The 25089-nt window shown below is 40.2% G+C and overlaps 1 protein-coding gene across 1 annotated transcript in view; it reads right to left on the bottom strand.

Annotated features, from left to right (window-relative positions):
• LOC113576349 (calcium-activated potassium channel subunit alpha-1-like) overlaps nucleotides 1-20609 on the bottom strand; it is a 55697-nt gene extending 35088 nt beyond the window's left edge. The window contains exons 1-2 of the mRNA XM_081698007.1: nucleotides 20366-20609; nucleotides 6658-6819 (exon numbers count right to left, since the gene is read on the bottom strand). Coding sequence (XP_081554133.1) covers nucleotides 6658-6819; nucleotides 20366-20587 — 384 coding nt within the window. The 5' untranslated portion in view covers nucleotides 20588-20609. The remainder of the gene's footprint in view (nucleotides 1-6657; nucleotides 6820-20365) is intronic.
• Between the last annotated feature and the right edge of the window lie 4480 nt (nucleotides 20610-25089).

Here is a 25089-nt window from a genome sequence, read left to right as displayed (position 1 = left end):
TCCATTCTGGGCCACATTCCCAGTGAGCCATGGACAACGTTCGCTAACATGCAATTGACACACCTTCCACATGCAAGCAGAGTTGGCCTGCAAACAGGAGGCTACCGAACTGAACAAGATTATCCACCTCGCAATCACCTACAACCGCTTCCTACAGTCCTCCAGTGGCCGTTGTCTTGCGAGGGGCAATGCTTTCCACATCGGAGGGTGTGTCTCCAGGCTACTTCCTTTGACAGCCCAGAGGCTGACAAGCAGGTCACGGTTCTCAGAGACTATGAGGATCTGGCACAGGTGTTCAGTACCAGCAAAGCCACACAGACCACCCCCCCCCCATCGCAACTGGGATTGTGCCATTCCGCTGAAGGAGGGGGCAGTACCTCACAGGAGCTGAGCCTATCCTCTCTCCCTGGAGGAGGAGCAAGCAATGGGACAGTATGTAAAGGAGGCCCTAGAACAGGGATATATCCATCCCTCTACGTCTCTGGGTTCAGCCAGCATTTTCTTTGTGAAGAAAAAAGACGGGAGTCTAAGACCCTGTGTGGACTATCGGGGCCTCAATAAGATGCTTATACAGTACCCACATCCCCTTCCTCTAGTTCCTGTTGTGCTGGACCATTCTGGTACCATTCTCCAGACTCTGTTGCGGAATTTCCTATATTACAAAATCGGAAAAATGTGAGTTCCACAAGAAAGAGAGAAATTTCCTGGGCTACGTTATTCAAGAAGGTAGCGTGCATATGCAATCAGGTAAGAAAGAAGCAATTAAGGCCTGGCCGAGACCACATACACGTAGAGTCTTACAGTGTTTCCTGGGGTTCGCTAAACTCTAGAGATGCTTTGTTAAGTCTTTCAGAACCCTAGCTCGGCCTCATGAATCTACTCCGGGGTCAGAACAAACGACTGAACTGGAATCCTGGGGCAGAGAGGTCCTTTGAGGAGCTAAAAGACGCCTTCTCCGCCACACCAGTGCTAAGACAACCCAATCTACGGAAACCTTTTGTGGTGGAAGTGGACACGTCAAATGTAGGTGTGGCAGCTGTGTTGTTGCAACAATAGGACAAAGGAGGTAAATTGCACCCCATAGCCTACTTTTCCCGGTGGTGGAGTCCAGCCGAACGGAATTATGGAGTTGGAGACCATGAATTACTAGCCATGAAACGAGGAGTGGAGGCACTGGCTAGAGGGAGCCCGCCACCTCTTTACGGTGATCACTGATCACAAAAACCTCAAATACCTCCAGAACACCAAGAGGATGAATTCCAGGCAGGCTCGATGGTCGCTCTTCTTTTCACGCTTCAATTTCCAAGTTACCTATAGACCAGGGGAGAGGAACAAGAGAGCAGATGCGCTCTCACGCCTATACAACGCCGAGGTGCAAGCGACTTGTTTAGAACCTGTTCTTCCCTCCTCTTGCTTCCTGGCATCGCTAAGCTGGGAGATCGACAAGTGAATTGAAGCTGCTAACCCTCATGCACAATGTCTGCCCAATCGCCTATACGTGCCACCCAAACTTCGTGAGTCCCTCATCGTGTGGGCCCATACCTCAATGGGAACTGGCCATCCGGGGTCCACATGTACCACCCAGTTACTAGGCGCACGCTACTGGTGGCCAGCCCTGAACAAGGACGTGGTGAGGTTCGTGGCTTCATGTGTGGATTGCGCCCATAGCAACACCACATCCTGTGCCCGTGGTCTCATCTCGCGGTGGACTTCGTTTCAGATTTGCCTATATCCGAGGGTAATACCATAATACTCACTATAGTGGATCGCTTTTTGAAGATGTTTCAATTTGTTCCCTTGGCAGGTCTACCCACGGCTTGGGCAACAGCGGATTTAGTGTTTCATCATGTCTTCAGACAGTTTGGGCTGCCAAAAGACATCGTTTCCAACAGAGGAGCACAGTTTACGTCATGGGTATGGAAGGGACTACTAGGAAAGCTGAATATAACGGTCAACCTGACATCTGGCTATCATCCCCAGGCCAACGGTCAGGCAGAGAGAGCTAAGCAGGAAATGGGTAAGTTCCTCTTACTGTATAGCCAATGACACACGGAAACGTGGAGTACTTACCTTGCCTGGGCAGAATATGTGCAGAATTCTCCGCGGCATACGGGAACTGGTTTAACCCCATTTGAGTGTGTGTTAGGGTACCAACCGCCACTCTATCCTTGGAACTCCCATACCTCGGCTCAGCCGGCAGTGGAACAGTAGTGCTAACGCAGTGAACAAGTGTGGGCAGAGACGCACCAGCATCTGCACAAGGTGGTTGCCGCTTACAAGCAAAAAGCCGATAGGGTACGTGGAGAGACTCCCCAGTATGTGATAGGACAAAAAGTGTGGGTAGCCACAAAGGACGGCAGGGCAGGCTCTACCGGAAAGCTGGCCGTGAAGTGCGAGGGTCCCTGTGCCATCACTGGGAGGGTTAACGACGTCACGTACAAGATCAGTCTTCCGGGAGGCAGTCGGGCATCCCATGCATTTCATGTGCCAGTCCTGAAGCTTGTGGTAGTGGGTCCCCTCGCGGAGGGAAGCAATTTCTTGGGGCCCCCACCACCACCACCTCTGGAGATTGGGGGTGGTCTGGCATACAGGGTAAGGTCCCTGCTTGACTCTGGAAAGAGAGGCAAGCAGTTGCAATACCTCGTGGACTGAGACACATCCCATGCATCGCTTCCACAGGATCCTTATATCTACAATACTTAATTTTGTGTGCATTTCGTGAGTGTTTGTTCATTTGACCATGGAAAATAAAGAGCTCTTTAGCTCGACCTCGCCTCTCACTTCCTCTGGGCTGTCGCTACTGTCACACTATGATCTCACTGTTGCCAAAAGAGCTGGTTGGTGATGATTTAAAACAGTCATACCTGACTTTCAATCATCTAATCCTTGAGTATGATAGCCCAGATTAAGGTGGTCTAACAAACAAACGCTCTCAAAATAGTTGGAGTGGGTGCAAAAATGCTGCTGCAGAATCACCAGCATCCCATCATTTCGTCCACTACTGAGTGAAAGGTGTGATGAGGCCACCCTGCGCACCCCTCACTAACATGCTCAAGAATAGTTTATCTCCTTTGTATGGCTTCTCGCCTGCAGATTCAACATTCACTTACACACTTTGTCAGCAGCAGGGATAGGTTGTACCCATGAGCAGAACCAAATGACAAACACGCTTATTTCTCATGCTGTTAAATTGTTTTTTAAATGATTGACTTATTTTATATTTATGTTCTTAATTCAGTGTTTCTGTTTATGATATTAAACTTTTGTAATGTTTGATGCATTTCAGGTTCCCTGTTTAAAAACTATGCCTTGTCAAATTTTTATAAGCAAATGTAAATGTAAGCCTCAGTCCTCCCCGTGAGCTAGCTGATAACAAAACACACCCTTGCATGGCCCGGGAACTGGTAGACAAAGTACAGTTCACACTGGACTACAGTGCATGTGGGCTTAAATAAGGAGGTTAAACAAGGTGCATGTAGGGCTCAATAAGTGGGTGATTGAGAACATGGAAGTGAATGAGTGATGCAATTGGTAGAAGGGATGGTGACTGACAAGTTGGAGGTGTTCACATGGTTGGGTGGTGGAGATTGGCTATGTGCAGGTGAGTGGCTATGTGTGACCTAAGGATTAGAGCTGAGTGTTATTTGGTTCTTAATGTTTGTTAAGATCTTTGTACCAGTACTTGTACGTGCTTTGCCTAATTTCTGTTTGGTCTGTGTTTCTGCCTCCATGTAGCCAGGGAGGGGAACTCTACTGTCACCGTGGGTGATTTCACCCTTTACCATATGTTCCCATTACATACTGGGCGGGGTTGGAACAATCTGTTTTTCAGTAGAGCTGCACAATGATTTTTTAAAATCATTATTGCAATGTTAGTCTTTGCAATACTGATATTGCAGGATGTTAAATATGAAAAATAGAGTTTTCTAACCATAGTGTACAGTGTTTTTTGTTCTGTGAGTATCCGGACCAATTTCAGATACTGCAGACAAGCATTCTGTGGGAGTTTGATCTCGCTGGCCATACAGTGGACCCGAAATCCACAATAAAACTGTTTCTGACCAATAACAGAGCTTTGCAACAACTGCCTTAAATGGTCATGATGGAAGAGATTAGCAGATAGATATTAGCACAGATGAGTTTCCAAGAAAGACCAGACAGACCAATGTGTGCACCGCCTGGACTGAATACAAGAAAGCCTATGATTCAGTGTCCCACACTGAAGGATATACAACATCAACAGGACTCCAGGATCCCTCATCATGACAACCTAGAGGTCAATTTCATCCCAATAGCATAAATTACCATCAAATGCAGGATTTACCAATGCCTTGTTTCCACTGCTGTTCTGCATAGACCTGAACCCCCTCAGTGAATCACCACCAAGAGTGTCTACAGAATGGAGCAACCATCAACCACCTCCTCTATGTGGATGACATCAAGCTGTATGCCAGAAGTGAAAAACACATATACATAAACACACTAATCCATCTCGCCAGAATATACAGCAATGACATTGGAATGTCATTCGGACTGCATGAGTGTCGTTGGATGGAGAGGGAATGTAGCTAAAACAGAGGTGAGCATATTTCCAGATGGTAGTAGATGCTGAAGTACCCTGGAAGCAACAAGTACCTTGGAATCCCACAGGCCAATGGGAATTATGAAGAGGCCACAAGGAAAGCAGCTAAAGCCAAATTCCTTCAAAGAATGTGTCAAGTCCTGAGAAGTCAGCTGAATGGGAAGAACAAGAGCCAGGCTATTAACACCTACACTCTACCAGTCATCAGATAAACAGCTAGATTGAAATGATTTAAAGTCAGCACAGGAACACAGCTCCTGAGACAATCCAGCACATAACAGCAGGATGCAAGATGCTAGCAGGCAGAGCGTGCATGGAATGCCATAACCAAGTGGCTGGCTTAGTATACAGAAACATCTGTGACAAGTACGAGCTGGAACTCCTGAGGTCAAAGTGAGATACACCCCCTAAATTGGTGGAGAATGGCCATGTTAAAATTCTGTGGGACATCCAGATACAAGTACGAGCTGGAACTCCTGAGGTCAAAGTGAGATACACCCCCTAAATTGGTGGAGAATGGCCATGTTAAAATTCTGTGGGACATCCAGATACAGACAGACAAGATGGTAATGGCTAACCAACCAGACAAAGTAGTGATAGATGAACATCAAAAGAGGGTCGTAGTGATGGATGTAGCAATCCCAAGTGATACCAACATCAGGAAGAAGGAACGTGTAAAGCTTGAGAAATACCAAGGGCTGCAAGAGGAGCTGATAAAAGTAATTGAAATAAAGTACTGGGCTGCACCCCTTTTTGCCTTCTGAACTGCTTTACTTCTTCATGGCATAAATTCAGCATGGTGCTGGAAACATTCCTCAGAGATATTGGTCTATATCGGCCTGATAGCATCATGCAGTTGCTGTAGTTTTGTCAGCTGCACATTAAAAATGCGAATCTCCCATTCCACCAAATCCCAAGGGAGTTTTATTGGATTGAGATGCAGTGACTGTGGAGGCCATTTGAGAACAGTGAACTCAGTGTCATGTATAAGAAACCAGTTTGAGATGAACTGAGGTTTGTGACACGGCAGTTTATTGTTGGAAGTGGCCATCGCAAATTGTAGCCTAAATTGTTTATTCTTAGATGACATAAGTGGCACCCAGTGTGGTCTTCTGCTGTAGCACATGTGCTTCATGGTTTGATGTTTTGTGTGTTCAGAGATGCTCTTTTGAGTGGTTATTTGATACTTTCTATCAGCTCAAACCACTCTGGCCATTTTCCTATGACCTCTGGCATCAACAAGGCATTTTTGCCCAGAGAACTGCTGCACACTGGATATTTTCTCTATTTTTGACCATTCCCTGTAAATGTTAGAGATGGTGTGCATGAAAATGCCAGTAGACGCCTCGTTCCATACTACATTTAAAGTCACTTAAACCACATTTCTTCCCCATTCTGATTCCAGGTCTGACCCATTTAAACATGAACTGCCTTTCTGAAGAACATTATCTCAAACAGGGGATATAAACATAATGGCTGTGTTGAGCAGAGTTGTCAGAGCCATGTAAGGTTCAGAAGTAGAAGAGTGTAACAGGAGAAATGACGGGCTTCTTTGTCACCACTGAGGGAGTGGAGATTAGCCCATTCTGTTCTGTGTGCTGGCTCTAAAACTGCTCCATTACCTAATGTACAGAAATTACCCATTAGCGCACATTACCTCGTCACCAGCATAGGCGATGGCCACTTTAGCCAGGGGCTGAAATTAATGTGGTTTACTGCATGCACTCACACGTCTAGCCAGGTCTTCTCATTAAAGGTCACTCCAAATGCCTGTTTGCTACACTGCTGGCATCAGATTAATTTAACACCTCACACAGCCTACACTTAGAATATTACAAGGATCACAAGGAAAATTAATTGGACACTATTCAGATTTCATTATATCACACTGTCTACTTAAAAAGTGTTGATTTCCAACAAATCTACAGAAAGTATACACACTGTCAAATTTTAAGAAAAAGGCACACACACACACACACACACACACACACAGGAGTGCATGCAAGGGTCATCATGAGGAAAAGTGTTTTATGTAGGCTCTGTTGAGGTCAGAGGTCATGAGAGGTGGGACTCACCAGCATGCGTCCTGTCGAGTTCTGTGCACAGATCATGACCCCAGCCCAGGCTTTCAGCGAGGTCATCCAGTCCGATGCTACCTCTACCTCTTGGTCTTCCTCTTCCCCATCTTCATTTGAATCATGAGCAACCTCAGTTGGTATATCAATACTCTGGGCCTTCTACACACACACACACACACACACACACACACACACACACACACACACACACACACACACACACACACACACACACTTAGCATGCATTTAAACTCCTAACCTTCAGAATACATACAACAAAAACACATAAAAATTAAAATAAGAGATGACCAAGTGCATTCATGACAGTGATTATTTTCAGTCATTCTGACACAAACTTCCAAATTTCTGTGTGATGCTGCTGTGTAATGGCACCCTTAGCTAAGCTTCTAATGCCTGGATCTGGGGGACAATGAGTAGGATGAAGTGGAATGAATGGACACTGTGGAGCTCAGAAAAGCACACAAATAAATACTCATAGACACATGTAAGTATACACACTTACATACACACACACATATATAAAATTGGAGCTACTGTATTACATTCATTGTTGGCTCTATCTAATAATAATAAATGTCACGTAGTTGCCCTGCATTCACAGTGCACCTAACTACAACTCCCAGCTTCCCCAGCACAACCTTACCAGATCGTCATCACTGGACTATTATTGTCACTTGTTTCTCATTATTGCGTACCTATTTATTCTCTCCTGTTCAATGCATTGTCTGCAAAGTATTGCCGCTACTCTATTGCGTATACTGAGCGTTTCCCTGTCATTTGTCTTACTGCTAGTTACCAACCTGGATTGTTTTCCATTATCTCTCGTATTCACCTGCTCCTTTGGATTTGTCTGCCATCTTTAATTGTATTCTGGTTTTTATCCTGGACTAGTTTTTCTCTATGTTTTTGTTATGGCCTTTGGATTTATTCCCCTAACTGCTCTGGCTTTGACCTCACCTGTTTTATTATTATGACTGCCGATCGCTCCGCTATAAAAAAAAAAACCCAAAAAAAACTACAAGTGTCTGACCACTTTGAGAATGTCAAAGCTTAGGGCCCTGCACCCACCAAGGGGGTGAAGAGTTTTATGCTGTTGATATAACAAGTGACAATATATTTCTGTAAGATCAATTAAAAAATGTAAAAACAATTCTATATATGATTGACTGTTTTCATAAGCACATAATTGCATGATGGCACTGTCAAACTAACATGGTTAAGTGGTTTAATTATTCAAAGTAGTACTTGTGTGAAGAATATAAAAATGAAAGGTGGCATACATCTATAATTGATAAAATGTGCATTTTTACAATCTCCACTATTTATTCAGTTATTCAGAAAATCAAAGTGATGCAGTCGAATTTAAATAGCTTTACTCATTTTATCAACATAAAAATTCTTAGTATAAAATTTATAGGAGGACTGGTTTTTATAACAGTTTTTTATAACATCAAATGTTCCATATTGAATATAAATAAAATTTGACACTACATAAACATGCTACTGCTGTATTCAGTCAAACAACTAAAACATGAAATTATGAATAAAACACTTGTGACATAATTAAGTAAATAAAAACTGATATGTAACATTAGTAAATATTAAATACTTTTAGCTAATCTCACCAATATCACAGAAAAGATTTAAAACCAAAATTTACATACTGCATTACAACCAAAATTGAATGTGCCATAAAACTAGATATGTTATGCTATATATGCATGTATGTATATATATATGTGTGTGTGTGTGTGTGTGTGTGTGTGTGTGTGTGTGTGTGTATGTGTGTGTGTGTCTGTGTATGTTATTTTGTTTATTTGTGACAAATTATCTCTGTATTTATTTTTATAATGTGTGGGTCTGGGAAATTGCCTGGGGTGCGGTTGGGTGGTAAGGGGCAGTGGCCCCTAAAGCCAGCCCTGGTTACAGTGCATTCAGTTTCTTTTCTGCTTATTTTTACCCTGAGCCTTCTATTTCTGACAATACACACAACCAACCACAGACACACATGCTCACCATAAACAGAGAGGGCCAGGGTGTTTTACAAAATTTAAACACAACAAATCTCATAAGCCATGTTCAGTGTGTGCATGGCTCAGTCTGCCCTCTGGGGGAGGAAAGCATAGCAGCTGTCAGCAGGCTGTAGATCACAATGCAAGTGCAGCTCTGAGAGAGAGAGAGAGAGAGAGAGAGAGAGAGAGAGAGAGAGAGAGAGAGAGAGCGAGCGATAGACAGACACTGCAGGTAGGCATAATTTTTTGGTAGGGATGATGGGGATGTGACTTTTCTGATTACCTAAATTGTCCTCATCATTATTTATATATAAATAAATTGTATCATCTAATTATTTAACAGCCTATTAATTGCATGCACTGAAATCAAATGTACTGCAATTTCCATCAGTTCTACATCTCCTGTCCACACTGCATGAGAAATACAGTTTCTATTGGTGTTTGCTTGCTTTGTTCCTACCTAAACTTGCAGCAATGTGATTGCTAATGTTGAGTACAATTTGAATAAAAACAGCAGTGTTTCGTCAGAGAACAGAGCTCAGTGGAGCATGTTTGAGGCTGGCTGTTACAGGTGCTCTGCCAATCTCTATAAAAACTAAACAAAAGGTCAAGAGTGCCTGCAGCTTGTAAATAAACATAGATAAGTAATAAAATAATTATTTAATCTTCAAATAGCAAATTATATGCTGTAGTTGCAGCTATAATAATAATAATAATAATAATAATAATAATAATAATAATAATAATAATAATAGGGCTATAGCCTATTTGTCTTACTCAATGTGCAACATAAAAGTTAAAATATATACTGAGTCACTGTTCATAAGTAGGCTAGCCTATGAGTTGGTACAAATAACATCAAAGTGCAACATAAAAAGGGAATGTACATAATAAGTTACTGTCAGTAGGAAGGTTAGCCTATGAGTCTGTACAATAAGTGCTCATTGTGAAACTAAGCTACTCACTGGACCATCAAAGTAATTCGAGATATCCTGCTGGTTTATTTTTTGGTCTTCATGGTTCATGACATGAAAACCAACATGTGTGGTTTATGGAAAGATCAAAAGAGTTACAGTATGGTCACAGAAGACATTCTCCGAGGGATCATACTTAACTTTATGCTATAATTAACATTTTCTGTCATTTACCCATCCTGTCATAGAACTAGCTAATCAGTGGGACAAAATTTCTATTTCTGGGGAAATATCGCCATCTATAGGTCTGTGCTAAAAATGTCATGGAGGGTTATTGTCTTGTGTTTGTTTAATGATTCAATTTGTTATCTCACTGAGCAAGCTTTCTAACAGCTAGCTTCCACACTATGCTATGCATAGACACAAATTTGATTGGACAAGACTCAACCTGTCAGAAAGTCTTTTGCATTTCCCTGCCTATCTTGACAACTTTACAATGTGTTCATTGTCATTGACCAATAGGATGACAGAGTGCTCTCTGCTGCACATATGTAACCATGGTGAAGAGAAAGAGGGATGCTGCTGTTGCAGATGTCAGGTGGAACAATGACACAGAGAACACAAGAACAGAAGCTGTGGCAACAATCTCATTCCAGACTGTCCTCTTTGTGATACAAAGGAGCAGGTTCAAAATCTTTTTTTGTCTTTTCTTTACCTTTTTGGAACACAAAAATGCCAGCATCATAAACAGCAAGAATTTGTCACTATGATTGCCTAATCTGACATAGTGACCCTTGTCAAAGACAAAGATAAAGATAAAGTCTGATCGCAGCATTAGTGTTGATCTCTCAAGGGCGTCTGAGGCCAAACATTGTGGAGGGCAGCTGAGAAACAAAAAACATTTCACAATGTCTTCAACAGTCAGGAATAAACACACACACGGACACCCTTGTTAGATATGCCATTAGATATATTGATACACGATTAAGCAATTTAAAGACCATTAATAATACCTTAAAATCAACTCTGTATTTACTGGAAGATAGTGAAGTGACTTAAGAATGGGATTGATGTCTTCTTTTGCTCCTACTGAGAACTCTAGCAGCTGCATTTTGAATTAACTGAAGTTGTTTGTCTTTTTTGGGAGTCTCATTAGGAGCACATTACCGTAATCAACCCTGATATAGATGGAGAAGTTTATTTAGGTCTGGTTTTGTCAGGAAATCTCTGATCTTCTGGATGTTCTAAAGGTGCAGATTTAGTAACTGATTTGATAGCCCTGCTAAAACTGAGATCAGAGTCTATTAGTATGCCAGCTAGGTATGCTAGGTTACGAGCTAGCTCTTTAGAGTTTTCAAATCCAAAAAGGCAGGTAGTCTACGCCTCTCACTGCTGTTGCAAATATAATAATCTGTTTTATCTTTATTCAACTGCAGAAAGTTTTGGTCCATCCAGTTATTGATTTGCACTTGCAAACATGTTGCCTGGCTGACAGGGAAAGCAAGAGCCTCATCCCAGCTGATACAAGCTTCTGCATTATTGCTGGGAGGTTCAGGTGGGGTGAGAGAGGAGTCAAGCTGAAGGAGTAATAGCATAGCAATGAATTACTAACACTATCAACTACCTGGGAAACAACAAAAGTTACCATAATAACTCGTTAGCAACCACCTGGATCTCTAACTAGTAAGACCACAGAAAATCATAACCATTCAACAACAATTTTATAATGATGAAGTAACCACCTGGGATGCCATAGCAACCACTTATCAAGACCATATGAACCACATAGGACACTATAGCATCCACTTGGCGCTCCATATTAAGCACTGAACAACCACCTAGCAACCATTTGCAATGGCACAGTAGTTACCTGGGATATCATAGTAACCAACTAGCAAGATCATAACAACTACACTCTAATACACACATTTACAAATGCCCACACAGACACGGAGACACACAAACTCTCTCTCTCTCACTAACACACACACACACACACCATTTCATACTAACAAACTATCACACACACACACACACACACACACAGACACACACACACACACACACACACACACACACTGCATTCTGTGGGATAGGATCTGAACTAGGGACACTATGATAATCTAGTTTTTGTTTATTTGTTCATAATAATTCTTTTATTTTTGCACTTATTTGTAAACTTCACTATTTTTGTGATGACATTGTTTTTCTTCATACACTTCAAATGTTCTCGTAGTTATTGATCATGTACTTTTTCTGCTTGTCTTAGTACACGTCTCTGTTCTTGTAGGTACTGTTCACATACGTTTTTTGCCTCTAATGTTTTATAATTGTGATACTAAGCAGCTATTTACAATCCAAAAACTACAAATAACAGTACAGTAGAAGGATTATTCACAGCTGTGAATCATAGGTTTGGCCAAATAGGTTGGCATTTAATGAATAGTAAAATAGTGAGTTCTAGTTTATGCTGAAATATACCAGAAACAAAACAAGAGATACACAGAATTGGTACAATGTGCTCAAATATGAGCTCAGTGGCATTACACTAAAGTTCAAAGCAAATGGATTCTTTCAGCAAACAGAGTGCTTTGTTAATTTGTTATGTATGTAGTAGAGAATGGACAGTCCTCCCAATCTTAGCCTCACCTTTCAGTGACTGTACAGTATACCCAAAGGGACAACTAAATTATTGGATTCTAGCCTTGCCTGGTCAACATAATTCTCCATGTACTTTATGACCCAATACAAATATGTTTTGAGTACATGGACCCACAGTGTCTCCCAGTGACTATAATGAGATTTGATATATAATCAAGCTGACATATGTATATAGTAATTTGAGTCATTAAGAAATTTGATTAGGCTTGTTAAAAATTAGTTTTGCTAAACTTGTCAAAGGTCACTATACTCAATTCAAGGGAGTAATTTTACTTCAAGTCAAATACCACATTTATAATACCCAGACGTAAATAAACTATAGACCTGTACCATGCCTAATAATTACCAAGGCATACACCATAACTTTTTACTTAAGAGAACAGTAAATAATAAACTAGTAACTAAATACCTTGGTATTTATAGTGGAGGCCCTCTCATTGCAGCTTCCACCAGATTCACTTTGGCTTGTTTGTCTTAGGTTGATTGGGACCTTTCATTGGCATACTGCAACTCTGATATTATAGGGAATCCCACTGTCTGGAATTTCCCAATCTTGGGGAGGTTCTGTACCTAAATCTTGCCTGACTAAGTTGTCTTAGCCTTGCTGTTAACCATGGATTGTTACCATTGTATGTGTGATATGTTTTGGTTGGCTCACATGTCTGATGTGTCATGTCATTGTTAGTCAGTTCACCCATGTTTCTAGTTGCAGCTTCAAAAACAGTCCAATCAGTACAGTCAAACAGGCATGCAATTCCTGCTTTATCTTGCTGGTCCAATTTTTCGCTGTTTTGACAACAGGCTTTGCAGATTTTAGTTTTTGCCTATAACATAAACCAAGCAGTGATCAGTGTTAGAGGGCCAATTGAATGGTAGTCAGCATACTGAAGAAGTACAGTGGTGTGAAAAGGTGTTTGCCCCCTTCCTGATATCTTATTTATTTTTGCATGTTTGTCACATTTGAATGTTTCAGATCATCAAACAAATTTAAAGATTAGACAAAGATAACACAAGTAAACACAAAAGGCAGTTTTAAATGAAGGTTTTTATTATTAAGGGGAAAAAATCCAAACCCACATGGCCCTGTGTGAAAAAGTGATTGCCTCCCTGTTAAAACATAAATTAACTGTGGTTTATCACATCTTTGGAAAGCTGAGTTCAATTTCTCTAGCCACACCCAGGCCTGATTAGTGCCACACCTGTTCTCAATCAAGAACTCACTTAAATATGACCTGCCTGACAAAGTGAAGTAGACCAAAAATATCCTCAAAAGTTAGACAGCATGCTGTGATCCAAAGAAATTCAGGAACAAATGAGATACAAAGTAATTGAGATCTATCAGTCTGGAAAAGGTTATAAAGCCATTTCTAAAGCTTTGGGACTCCAGCGAACCACAGTGACAGCCATTATCCACAAATGGCAAAAACATGGAACAGTGGCGAACCTTCCCAGGAGTGGCTGGCCGACCAAAATTACCCCAAGAGCGCAGCGACGACTCATGCAAGAGGTCACAAAAGACCCCACAACAACATCCAAAGAACTGCAAGCCTCACTTGCCTCAGTTACATCTTGATGATCACCAAGACTTTTGGGAAGATACTCTGTGGACTGATGAGACAAATGTTGAACTTTTTGGAAGGTGTATGTCCCATTACATCTGGCGTAAAAGTAACACAGCATTTCAGAAAAGGAACATCACACCAACAGTAAAATATGGTGGTGGTAGTGTGATGGTCTAGGGCTGTTTTGCTGCTTCAGGACCTGGAAGACTTGCTGTGGTAAATGGAACCATGAATTCTGCTGTCTACCAAAAAATCCTGAAGGAGAATGTCTGGCCAACTGTTTGTGACCTCAAGCTGAAGCGCACTTGGGGTATGCAGCAGGACAATGATCCAAAACATAGCAGCAAGTCCACGTCTGAATGGCTTAAGAAAAATAAAATGAAGACTTTGGAGTGGCCTAGTCAAAGTCCTGATCTGAATCCAATTGAGATGCTCTGGCATGATCTTAAAAAGGCGGTTCATGCTCGAAAACCCTGAATCCAATTGAGATGCTGTGGCATGACCTTAAAAAGGCGGTTCATGCTCGAAAACCCTCCAATGTGGCCAAATTACAACAATTCTGCAAAGATGAGTAGGCCAAAATTCCTCCACAGTGCTGTAAAAGACTCATTGCCAGTTACCGCAAACGCTTGACTGCAGTTGTTGCTGCTAAGAGTGGCCCAACCAGTTATTAGGTTTAGGGGGCAATCACTTTTTCAAACAGGGCCATGTAGGTTTGGATTTTTTTCTCCTTAATAATAATAATAATAATAATAATAATAATAATAATAATAATAACCTTCATTTAAAAACTGCTTTTTGTGTTTACTTGTTGTTTTTGTCAGGAAGAGGACAAACAATTTTTCACACCACTGTATGTAGCCTCTAATCTCCAAGTCTGTGACATTTAGTTACCCCTTGTAATCATGGCCATCCAAGCAACACCACATGACTCGACAAGGGTCTCTTCCTTCAAGTTAATGACGAGTAGACAAATGACCCTTCCTTTGCACCTACTCTACCAGCCAGGTCCAGCTAACATAGCAACGACATACAATACCCACCAGTATATGACCAAGCTACACAAACACCTCAGAGCCACATTTGCCTTTGTCCAACAACACATAGAAGAGAAAGCTGAAGGACACAAGGCATCCCATGGTGAGCTTCAAGTGGTGGACAAGGTGTGATATCACTTGATTGTCCAACCCACTAGAAGATGCCAGCTAAGCACAGGGAAACTGGCTCGAAAGTTTCTCTCCCATACAGAATCACTGAGAAACTCTCTTCTGTTATGCATCAGATTAAAGTCACCCAGGGAAAAGGGGAGTCCTCAAGTAGGTTCACCGTAAACAAATCAATCCACACAAGATGTATATGGAATGAGTTGTTATTGCTAATGTACCAGTCAAGTCACAAGTCACAACTCCCACACCCCTAAGGGTCTCGATTACTAGTAAGACAAGGCAGCACAGATTAACACTCCTAGAATTACATTTTTTTTAAAAATCTCCTTTCTGTATATTCAGCACACATTTGTTCAGAATGAGAATAGGCCAGGCAAACCATAGAAGTGGCCTTAGTTCAGATTTCATGCAACTGATCCTTTTCTGCCTTTCTCTCTCTTTACATCTTAGCTTATTTATAAAAAGTCAACTGATCCTTAGTGGGGTTGGCTAGCTAAGCCTCCCAGCCAGAATTTATGCAATTCACACAGTAGTTTGCAGTGGCCTTAACCATATTTGCCATATTTTGGTAGGATGATCTGCCTGATCGCACTCCTGATCCTTGGCCTCATGACTGCTGCCCATGCCTAAATTGTTGAACCAGAACGCATTTAGGAATCGCCCTGAAAGAACAGCCTGGACTTTGTTGACTAGTTGTTACCTGTACATAAACATAAAGTGTTTGTCAGGTTAAACCCCAGTGAGATATGTAGGAAAAACAATTCCATCATGGCCAAACCGACCAAATGGGCTAGTGCTAGGTGGACTATGAATGCTATCAGACATGCTGAGATGGACACGACCCACAAGTTACAACTGAAATGGGTAGAGCCAGAGATCCAAACATTTTTAGGGAGACTGCTAGCCACAGCCATTGCAGTGGGATCTCTTGATTGTTGGAACCTCCACAGTGATCGCCATCAACCTACACACTGTCAAGCAACATAGACCATACAGGGAACAGTGCTGGTGCCACAGTGTCGCCCTGAACAAAACAATACAAACTGTTAACTCTCTTCTTTCTGTGATCCAGGCTGACCATGCTCACACCCAACTTGTAAACATGCTAATGCCTGATATGTTTCAGGAAATTGGGTCCTTAGTAGATAGTCTAGGAATGGGTAAAATTACCTCCTGCCTGGTACCTCTTTCTCTGATACAGGACATACTAACTGATGCTATGAGAGAAACCACTACAGACCTTTGGGTCCACCCAACATACATTTCTGGTAGTGCTGTTCATATCTATGTCAATCCCAAGGACAGAGTGTAGGCATTCTTAGTTTACTCGCCTATAGTATCTGTAGAGAACTTCCATAGACTAAAAGATGTAGTGAATGATGGACTTTGGCAAGGGGAGATGCACTTTATAGTGCAAAGTCCACTAATCATAGCCTACCTCAATAGCAACCCTGGCCTATACCTGGTCCCAAATTAGTACCCACACTAAAGACATCCATTATCTGTTTCCCAGCAAGCCCTTTATCTGGGACAGTACCAGTGGTACCAGGCTTAGACCCATGTTAAACAACACACAATGTCCTGTTGGTGTTACTCTATGACTCAAGTAACCATCACTTAGGTGGAAATAGTGGGCTTGTTAGTAAATAACCCTGCAGATTGTGCTTTGAGCAGGTAAATTTTCAACTTACTTCAGATAGACGGAACAGTTTCAGCACTTCAATCTCTAAGCACAGAGAAAAGAGAAATTAACACTACAATAAATTTCAAAACATAAAACAGACTTTAACCTTCTAAGCCAAGTTATATTATATGCAATATTAAGTTTAAATGATGAACTTCACTTTGAGACTTAACTAACAATGACGGTGGTGTTAAATGTGTCTCAACCTATAAAGTAGAAACAGTCGTTTAATTATATAAGCATCATTTTAATTTACATTAAAATATGCTATATTATAGGTAAATTTTTTATACAATTTTATATTCACACTTCGACTCTTTACTGAAATTTCAGTCATATTTTCCTTATATATTATAGCAGTATATTGTATTTGAATCTTAACTTACTTATAAAACAAACAGAGAATGTGCTAGCTAAAATCTGACATGAAGTACAGGTTAGCTAGCCAAGATAATAGAACATTAAAGTGTTTGTATAAATTGGCTAGCTACCTAACTAATAAGTGTTACTGAAGATTTCAAGTTCAGGTTTATCTAACTTGCTAGTTGGCTAGCTAGCTGACTATCTTGCTAATTGTTAGCATTATGCATAGTTATCAAACTGACAACTAGCAAGTTAATTATGAACACCCCAAAACTGCCACATAACTTTACAACCATTAAATTGAGGTAAATTTTACCATTTCCTTTAACTTACATGATTCTCTCTCTCTCTCTCTCTCTCTCTCTCTCTCTCTCTCTCTCTCTCTCTCTCTCTCTCTCTCTCTCTCTCTCTCTCTCTCTCTCTCTCTCTCTCTCTCTCTCTCTCTCTCTCTCTCTCTCTCTCCAACCTGTTTGAGAGATCATCGCTGTACAAGCAAAGCCCATGAATGGATGTCTGTCACACATTCAATGTACAGTCCCAAGTATAACCAGATACTTCTGGGTGAAATGAGTTGCTCCTAATCCATATAACAAACCTACACTCACGTTATGAAAAGAACAGAAACAATACACTGCTTCATCTTGGAAGCAACACCCTACATTTACTTTTCTCTCTTTTTACTAAGTTTAATTTTGATGATGTAAACAGAATGGCAAATTGACCTTTTTTTTTTTTTTTACATTTTCAGAAAATATTTTTGGAATGTCAGTGATTTTTATACTATAAAATTGCAAATCAGTTGGTTAGCTATGAAGGGTCAACTTCTCATAACATACATATCTCATACATAAATCATCTGCCTAGCCTTTTTGTTTTTAAATTGGTTCCTTGAGCCTTCACTTTATTATTTAGAAATCTAGACACATCATACTTAACACTATATCTATATTCATAGTTTCCACGCAGTTCCAAGTTGCTTTGGCAAGACAATTCATATTTGTCTTTTTTTTAACTTTGTTTGTATTTTCTTTGTTTTTACAAACCTTTGGTTGTATATACTAATTGATAAGCTCTGCTATGATTGGCTGGTTTACAAGTCAATCATTACCTCCCTAACTGAAAGGTGAACCATGCAGCATTTAGGCATCCAACCATACATGTCTGAGACTGCATCCATGGATATTTCAGCTTTCAAAATGGATGAACAGATTTACTGTCCTATCAAATGACAGTTATTCTACTTCCACAGTTTTAGAGAAGCTTACATTATCTAGAAGTATTTAGTTAGTTAGTTAGATTGAATATGTATAAGCAATCAAACTAGTTAGCATCAAAGTTGTTTTATTGATGAAATATAAATTAGAATTTTACCTGACAAACCATCTGTAAACATTTTGACTCGTATTTGCGGATATGAGCATTGTTGAGTGTTTTTTGTCTGTCCAACATATTTTTGTGATAAGCTCCAACTTGTGATTTTAAGGATTATATTTGATTCACTTCATATATACCCATTAGTTTTAGCTGTATTTTAGTTACTTACTAGTTAGCTATAGATCCAAGTTAGATGAACCCAGCTGTGCACTGCCTCCACAACACTCCAGAAACAAAAATTTCCAACTGAATGACATCAGTCTTGATACATGAAGAAGACATGCACAGTTGCACAAGTATTACTTAATAAACAGTAATAAACAGTGAAGTACCTCATGATATCACTTTTAAAGAGCCCCACAGCAGTAGAGATCACATTTTGTTGTAGTTAACAACTACAAATGGAAAAAGGGTTAGCCTTTATTTGAAACAGCAACAAGGCAATGTATAGTACTAAATAGATTGTATGTATAGTATAAATATACTATCTCTAAAAGGATATAATATTCCCTCAAAGTACTGTCCAAGGCAACCCCGTCAGTGTACTACGAACATGTTTACTGAGCATGCTCTATACTCCCAACCTGTATTGCACTAAGAATGCTCAGGTCCACCCACCTGGCCCACAATTCAAACAGTACCGTTGTGTTCTGTATCAAAGAATTCACACTCTGTGTAGAACAATGAAGCCAGCAGCTGTGGAGTGAGTGGTCATGTGTGTGTGTAATTTTTACAATGGCCAAGCTAAGCAAACCTATTTATAGCTCTTGGTAATGTCACACATGGGATACATAAACAGGTCTAGCATGTTAGAGATGTTTTCAGAGCAGTGGCTTCCTCTCACTGCAAAGCTGCTGTGCATTTAAATGAGCACAAATTCTCATTCTTGATTAAAGTCCCTTCATTCAGAATGTCATCCAACATCATCACACATTTCCATTTGTGTCTCTTGATGGCTGGGCAATTAAATTCATAATGGTAAAAATGTCTGAACTGCATCTATGTAACATCAACCATGTAAATTTTACATATACAAATATCTGGTTGTTGTATCGAAATAGCTTGCTACAGCCAATTTTATACCTCAGAATAACTAATATTACCTAAATAGGTCAAAGTTAAACAAGCTAAATGCCTTTTCCTGCTGATTTGACAACTTTGCTGAACAGGTTATTTCCACATCATTCATAGTTAGCACTCGTTATTTCCATTTATTGGCTGATCTTGGATAATCACCAAGGCAGCATGCTCAGCTCACAAGAAGCATGCTCAACTCAACATCTTGACAAGACATATAATGATTGACAGGCAACTTGCTACATGTTAATTAGCTGCATAGTGATAAACTGTTGTACACTACTCCCTGCACAGTTTTAAGTTTGCTTCAAACTAAACATTTTCTACTGTTAACAAGTGCCACTTAAAATAGCAGCATTCCTTGTGCTGAGGACTTTGCAAGGAACTATAAAGGTGAGTGGAATGCATATTAAGATTCACTTGCGGGAAAAAAAAAAAAAAGATCGACATGAGTAAGAATGCCTGATTCTATAGCTGTGGTTATATAAAACCATGTAAAACCACCTGGACATCAAGGCTACACCTACTTAAAACACCCAAATGCTAAATATTTTCTGTCCCACAGGGTTTAACTACAACCCTAATCACTCTTAGAACCACACACCTTGGTCAGTCTACCTGGCTGAGGTGTTTGATGAAGGTTAGAGGTTGGTATATGCAGAGTTCACATTAAGTCTCCCTGTTCTATAAATTTTACAAACAGCGAATGATTTTTTATTCAGTCTGATATTAAGAGAGCTGCTTGCATAGCCTACAGCTGCCAGAGGCAATGGAACATCTAAATAAGTAGTCTGTAATTCATTTGAGTCTATGGTAGAAGTGCTGTAGCCTAAATTTTTCACTGGTTATAAACACCTGGTAATTATCTTACCTCCTTGTTGCCGCATTGACAGCAAACGGTCCATATATATACGAGAGCTCTCCATAAGAGTATGATGACGAGACCTCCAAAGAAAGTGACCAAGGATGTGGCGAGAAATACCCACCACATCCGCTGCCCGCTCTCATCGCACGGAATATCTGGCAAGTAGAGTATGAGGATTTCCATTTGGCTTTTTGGCGAATAACCCCTTTTGGGATTTCCTTTTGCCATCTTTCTTGGCAAGAAAGCACCGTTGTCGGGCCACAAGTTGCCACCCTCGGATGGAATCATGTTGGATCCCTTAGATGACATATCAGCGCGCCCGAAACGGTTATCCAGTTGTTGCCTCGGCTGCTTTTCGCGATAAATGAGAAGACTGCAACCTGTAACGCACGGATGACTTTGGCTAAGCAGAAAATCCTCGAAAACGACTAGTTTTCTAACCAAACACGTGTGCTACAGCGAAAGCCTATTCGAAGTGTTTCAAATTCTTCATGGTAAAATTAATTTTTATATTTCTCAGCATAGATAAATCAACCCCACGTTAGCCCTCATTAATTCTTGTCAAGTAGCAACCCAGCACTGTTGGACCTGGATGACTATCGTCTCTAACCGATATGAGACACCGAACGCTGTGACTCGCTCTTGTCATTCGATTACTTGGCGTTTGGTTAAAAAGACCCAAAGCACAAGCGTAACAGGTTGGCGGGTATTCCATCTCTCTGACGTTGTTGGCAGAGGCCAGCTGTTACAGACTAGCAGTTGTACTCGAGAGACTACCAAGGTGCTGTACAGGTGTGAGCGCGGGTTCTGTAGCCCGGAATAAAATCATCAAACCGTTTCAAATCACACATGTTTTTGATCGCCCTGTTTGTTATCGAATACAGGGGGGAAATAAATAAATAAAGATTACCAAAAAAAATCGGTATACAAGTATTTTATCCTAATTGTGTTATATTCTAAACAGGTTGATAAACGTGCAACAGGTTAATAAAACCTAAAACGAACTACTGAACGCTGAAAACGAAAGTGTCATTTTGTTCATAGCCTTTTTATAAGGAACGACATTTTTTACTTTTATACTACAGGTATATGCAGACGAATATGGAAAACCTAATGGGCCACAATACTATGGAAAGTCAAACAGGTAAATATAGTCTCAATTATTATGCTGTTTTTGTGTCCTTCCAATGACGTTTAAAGCATAAGGTAATGAGCTCCATTTGCTCGTTATTGACAACCCACACATTTGAGCTTTCTTCACCCAATCACGGACAAAGAAGGTAAGACTAGACCAATTCAGACCCTATTTATGTAAGAATATATACACCTGCCACCCACGTTCTCTCACCTCAGCCACCAAATCGGCGTACTTCAGCTTTTTCCTTTCAAAAGCTTCATCCACTGCATCCTCAAATGGAATTGTTAGCGCTGTAAAATAAGCTATAAATTTACATTCATAGTACAACACCATGTCTGGCCTCAGTGCACTTAACACAATACACTGTGGGTCCTGTAGTTTTTTTTATCTATGTCCACAAGAATTTTTAAACTTATGCCTCACCCAATCTGCCAGTGTATATGGTCTCCAACATGCTGCCCTTCTTGCCCAAACTTAATCACTTTATTCTAATACCACTCAGCAATAAGTTAACCTCTGGGTGCTTAGTATCATTGGCCATACAAGGGGGTAGGTCAAAGACACCACAATTTCAATTCACTGCAATTTCTCAATACTAATAGAACTGCGGAAGGCTATTATCTTTGGCCCCACAACTTGCTCTTTAGTGCTGCACTATACCATCTACCTAAACTCTTAAATGGTTTCTCCAATAGATGGCATCACATCTCCTTCCAGTATGAAATTTTCCTGCACAAGTTTTCCTTTAACAGTTAACAGATTTCTACACTTGCTAGGTTTATTTATCGTCCTTAGCAACTGCCCGGTACATGGCAGAGTAGTTGTCAGCATTGTCGCATCATCTATGAATACCAGAAGCTGTCCAGTAGCCTCTCCCCACATACAATAAATTTTGAGGCTCTAATTATTTCCTCCATTGCTATTCTAAACACTAATGGTGATATAGTGCAACCAGCCATTATACCCATTTTCAATCTCTACCAGAATATAACAAATTATCTTGTATTAAAACAGAACAGAATATCCTCAAAATATGCTTTTTGTAACCTTACCTAGTACCTGGATGAATCCAAATCCTTTCCATAAGAGGTTATGTGGCACAAAATACATTAGCTAAATCTATGAAAACCACATGTAGGTCCATACCCGCTTTCTATGTTGCCTGAATTTGATGCCAAATCACACTACTTTCTGGTGACTGCGAGAACCCATTGTGCTGCAAATGTTTTAAAAGTGCTGCAGTTACACAAAGATTCATCAAAATGAAAACATGTGCGCTACATTTCTGAAATGCAGTGCAAAATCGAAAAACACATGCAACTTCAGAAACCGTGCAAATCCAGCCACAACACAATGGAAGTGTTTCTAGAGGACACACAGAGGGGCTCGACTCCTACGAGACCAGCAGTATCAGAGTAGCTGATGAAAAATAATTATATTTGCGATTACTACTGTTATATCATTATGTTGGTTTATTTTGCTAGGTTGTACAGAATGCACCCTTAAAGAACACTTATAAAATTCCCATTTAACAGTTTCTATCTTAATACCCAATTAGCTAGCTACATTCAGAGTATTTTACAAATTTGCAGCATAGGCTATGTTTCTGTTCAAGTTTGATAGTTTAGCTGATCTGCTACAATGACCAGCTCAATTGTGTTATTCATACTGTCTTAAATGGTTTGAAATGAATAACATTCTAAATATAGGTATATAGTCGGAAACTGAGTTTTATCTCTCAATGTAGCTAGCTAGCTAGCTAATTATTTACTGGCAGGGTCAGGTTTATATGTGTGTTAAATGGGATTTTGTTTTATCAGCATTCTTTAAGGCTGCGTTCTTTACAACCTAGTAGTAGCAACATACACAAGAATGCAAAACACACATAGGCCAATTGTCCATTCTGTACAACATACCAATGACAAAACCATGGTGATCACAAATATAAATTACTTTTCACTAGCTGTCTGGTTGTCCATCCACTTTCCATATCCCCTAGAAACAATACTTCCATTGTGTTGTGACTGAATTTGCAGCATTTCTGAAGTTGTATGCATTTTCATTTTGATGAATATATTTTGTTTTGTTTTTTTCATGTGTATCATGATCAGTAACTTGCAGCATAATGGGTCTTCCTGGCCACCATACTACCATGCTCCAAACAACCTACACATCCAGAAATGTCTGCCTTTTTTATTGATGTATCAACTAGTTTATTTGCCTTCAAGTATGCTGCCAGGCTCTGTGCTAGCACACATAACAAAATATTCTAAAAAAAAAAAAAAAGACTTATAAGCTGAAACTGTTCTATATGCATGGAATCCTTACAGACAATACAGACTTGTGAACCGTGAAAAAAAATGATAAATAGCTTACAGAATAATGATCCGTGAACACTACAATAACCGACAACCTACTCTACTGACACAGGGGTTTAAACACGTACACAAATGATACGCGTAACAAGAGGCAGGTGTGTTAAATTACGATGACGACAAGGGGGGCATTGTTACAAACATGAAGGCAGTCACAGTGAAAACCGTCAACAATGTCGACTCCACAAGGCGGGCTGTACCATGTGATAAGTGGGAAGGGGAGCCTACTGTTACATTGCATTAATATCCTCTTTCTTTCTTTCCCTTCTACACACCTCCACTGCTTTCAAAAACTTCGCAATACCTTGTCCCTATACCTTCTCCTGCAACCTACCAAAACTTGCCATTACATATTCATAAATAACTACCTAAACTGTTCAATTTATTCTCCACTGATCCCTTCAGCAGAGAAACCGGCCAATGCCTTTCAAATTGTCATTATTACTCTTCCAACCTACCTGATCTACTGCACCTGGCTATCTCACCTTTCTTCTCTGCCCAATATCTTTTTAAGATCTTAGTGTGGAAAATTACTGATAATTGCCTATTGTTCACTCTTTTTCATTTCCAGATCAAAGGCACAAGCCCAAAGCAGCCACGCCTAAAGTTCTTCCCACAGACTCTACAAGGGGACAGAACAAGAAACTTTAAAGACATACGGCATTGCACCATTGTTATTGGATGATAATTAATATTTATGTTTAAGCAACCTACACCCTTGGTTTTTGGTGACGATGCATCCAAATTCGAATTCCATAGCCTAATTAATGATTCCTTGGCTGATTTTATGTGAACGGCATAATCTTGATAGTCATATAAGATCAGTCAAGGAATTAAATTGTATGAAATGTACTGTATTACACTCTAATGTAATGTCTTTACCTTTGTATTAACTTGCATGCCCTGAAACTCCTCTCTGATGTCTAGCCTTATTAGTTAGCCACACCAAGATTTTCACTGGCCCCATCTTGTCCATGCACTAAATATTTTCTGCAGCTTTCACTGTTCACAGTAGTGCCTCTGCTGGACATGTTTACGTACAATCAGAAAAAAAAAACCCATTAAACTAAAATGTACTGCTCAGTAATAAGGGGGTGAAGGCCCCAGTATCTCAAGTGAAATGGAAAGATCCTACATAAAGAACTATTAATAATTATTATCATGATTATGTCATATGATTTTTAACTTCAATACCCCTCAATCAGTGCTGGTGTAGG

Source organism: Electrophorus electricus, chromosome 15 (assembly GCF_041902795.1).
Source record: "Electrophorus electricus isolate QZ-2024a chromosome 15, ASM4190279v1, whole genome shotgun sequence".
Classification (NCBI taxonomy): Eukaryota; Metazoa; Chordata; class Actinopteri; order Gymnotiformes; family Gymnotidae; genus Electrophorus; species Electrophorus electricus.
Note: the sequence above shows the minus strand (reverse complement) of the source record. Positions and strands in the feature narration are given on the sequence as shown.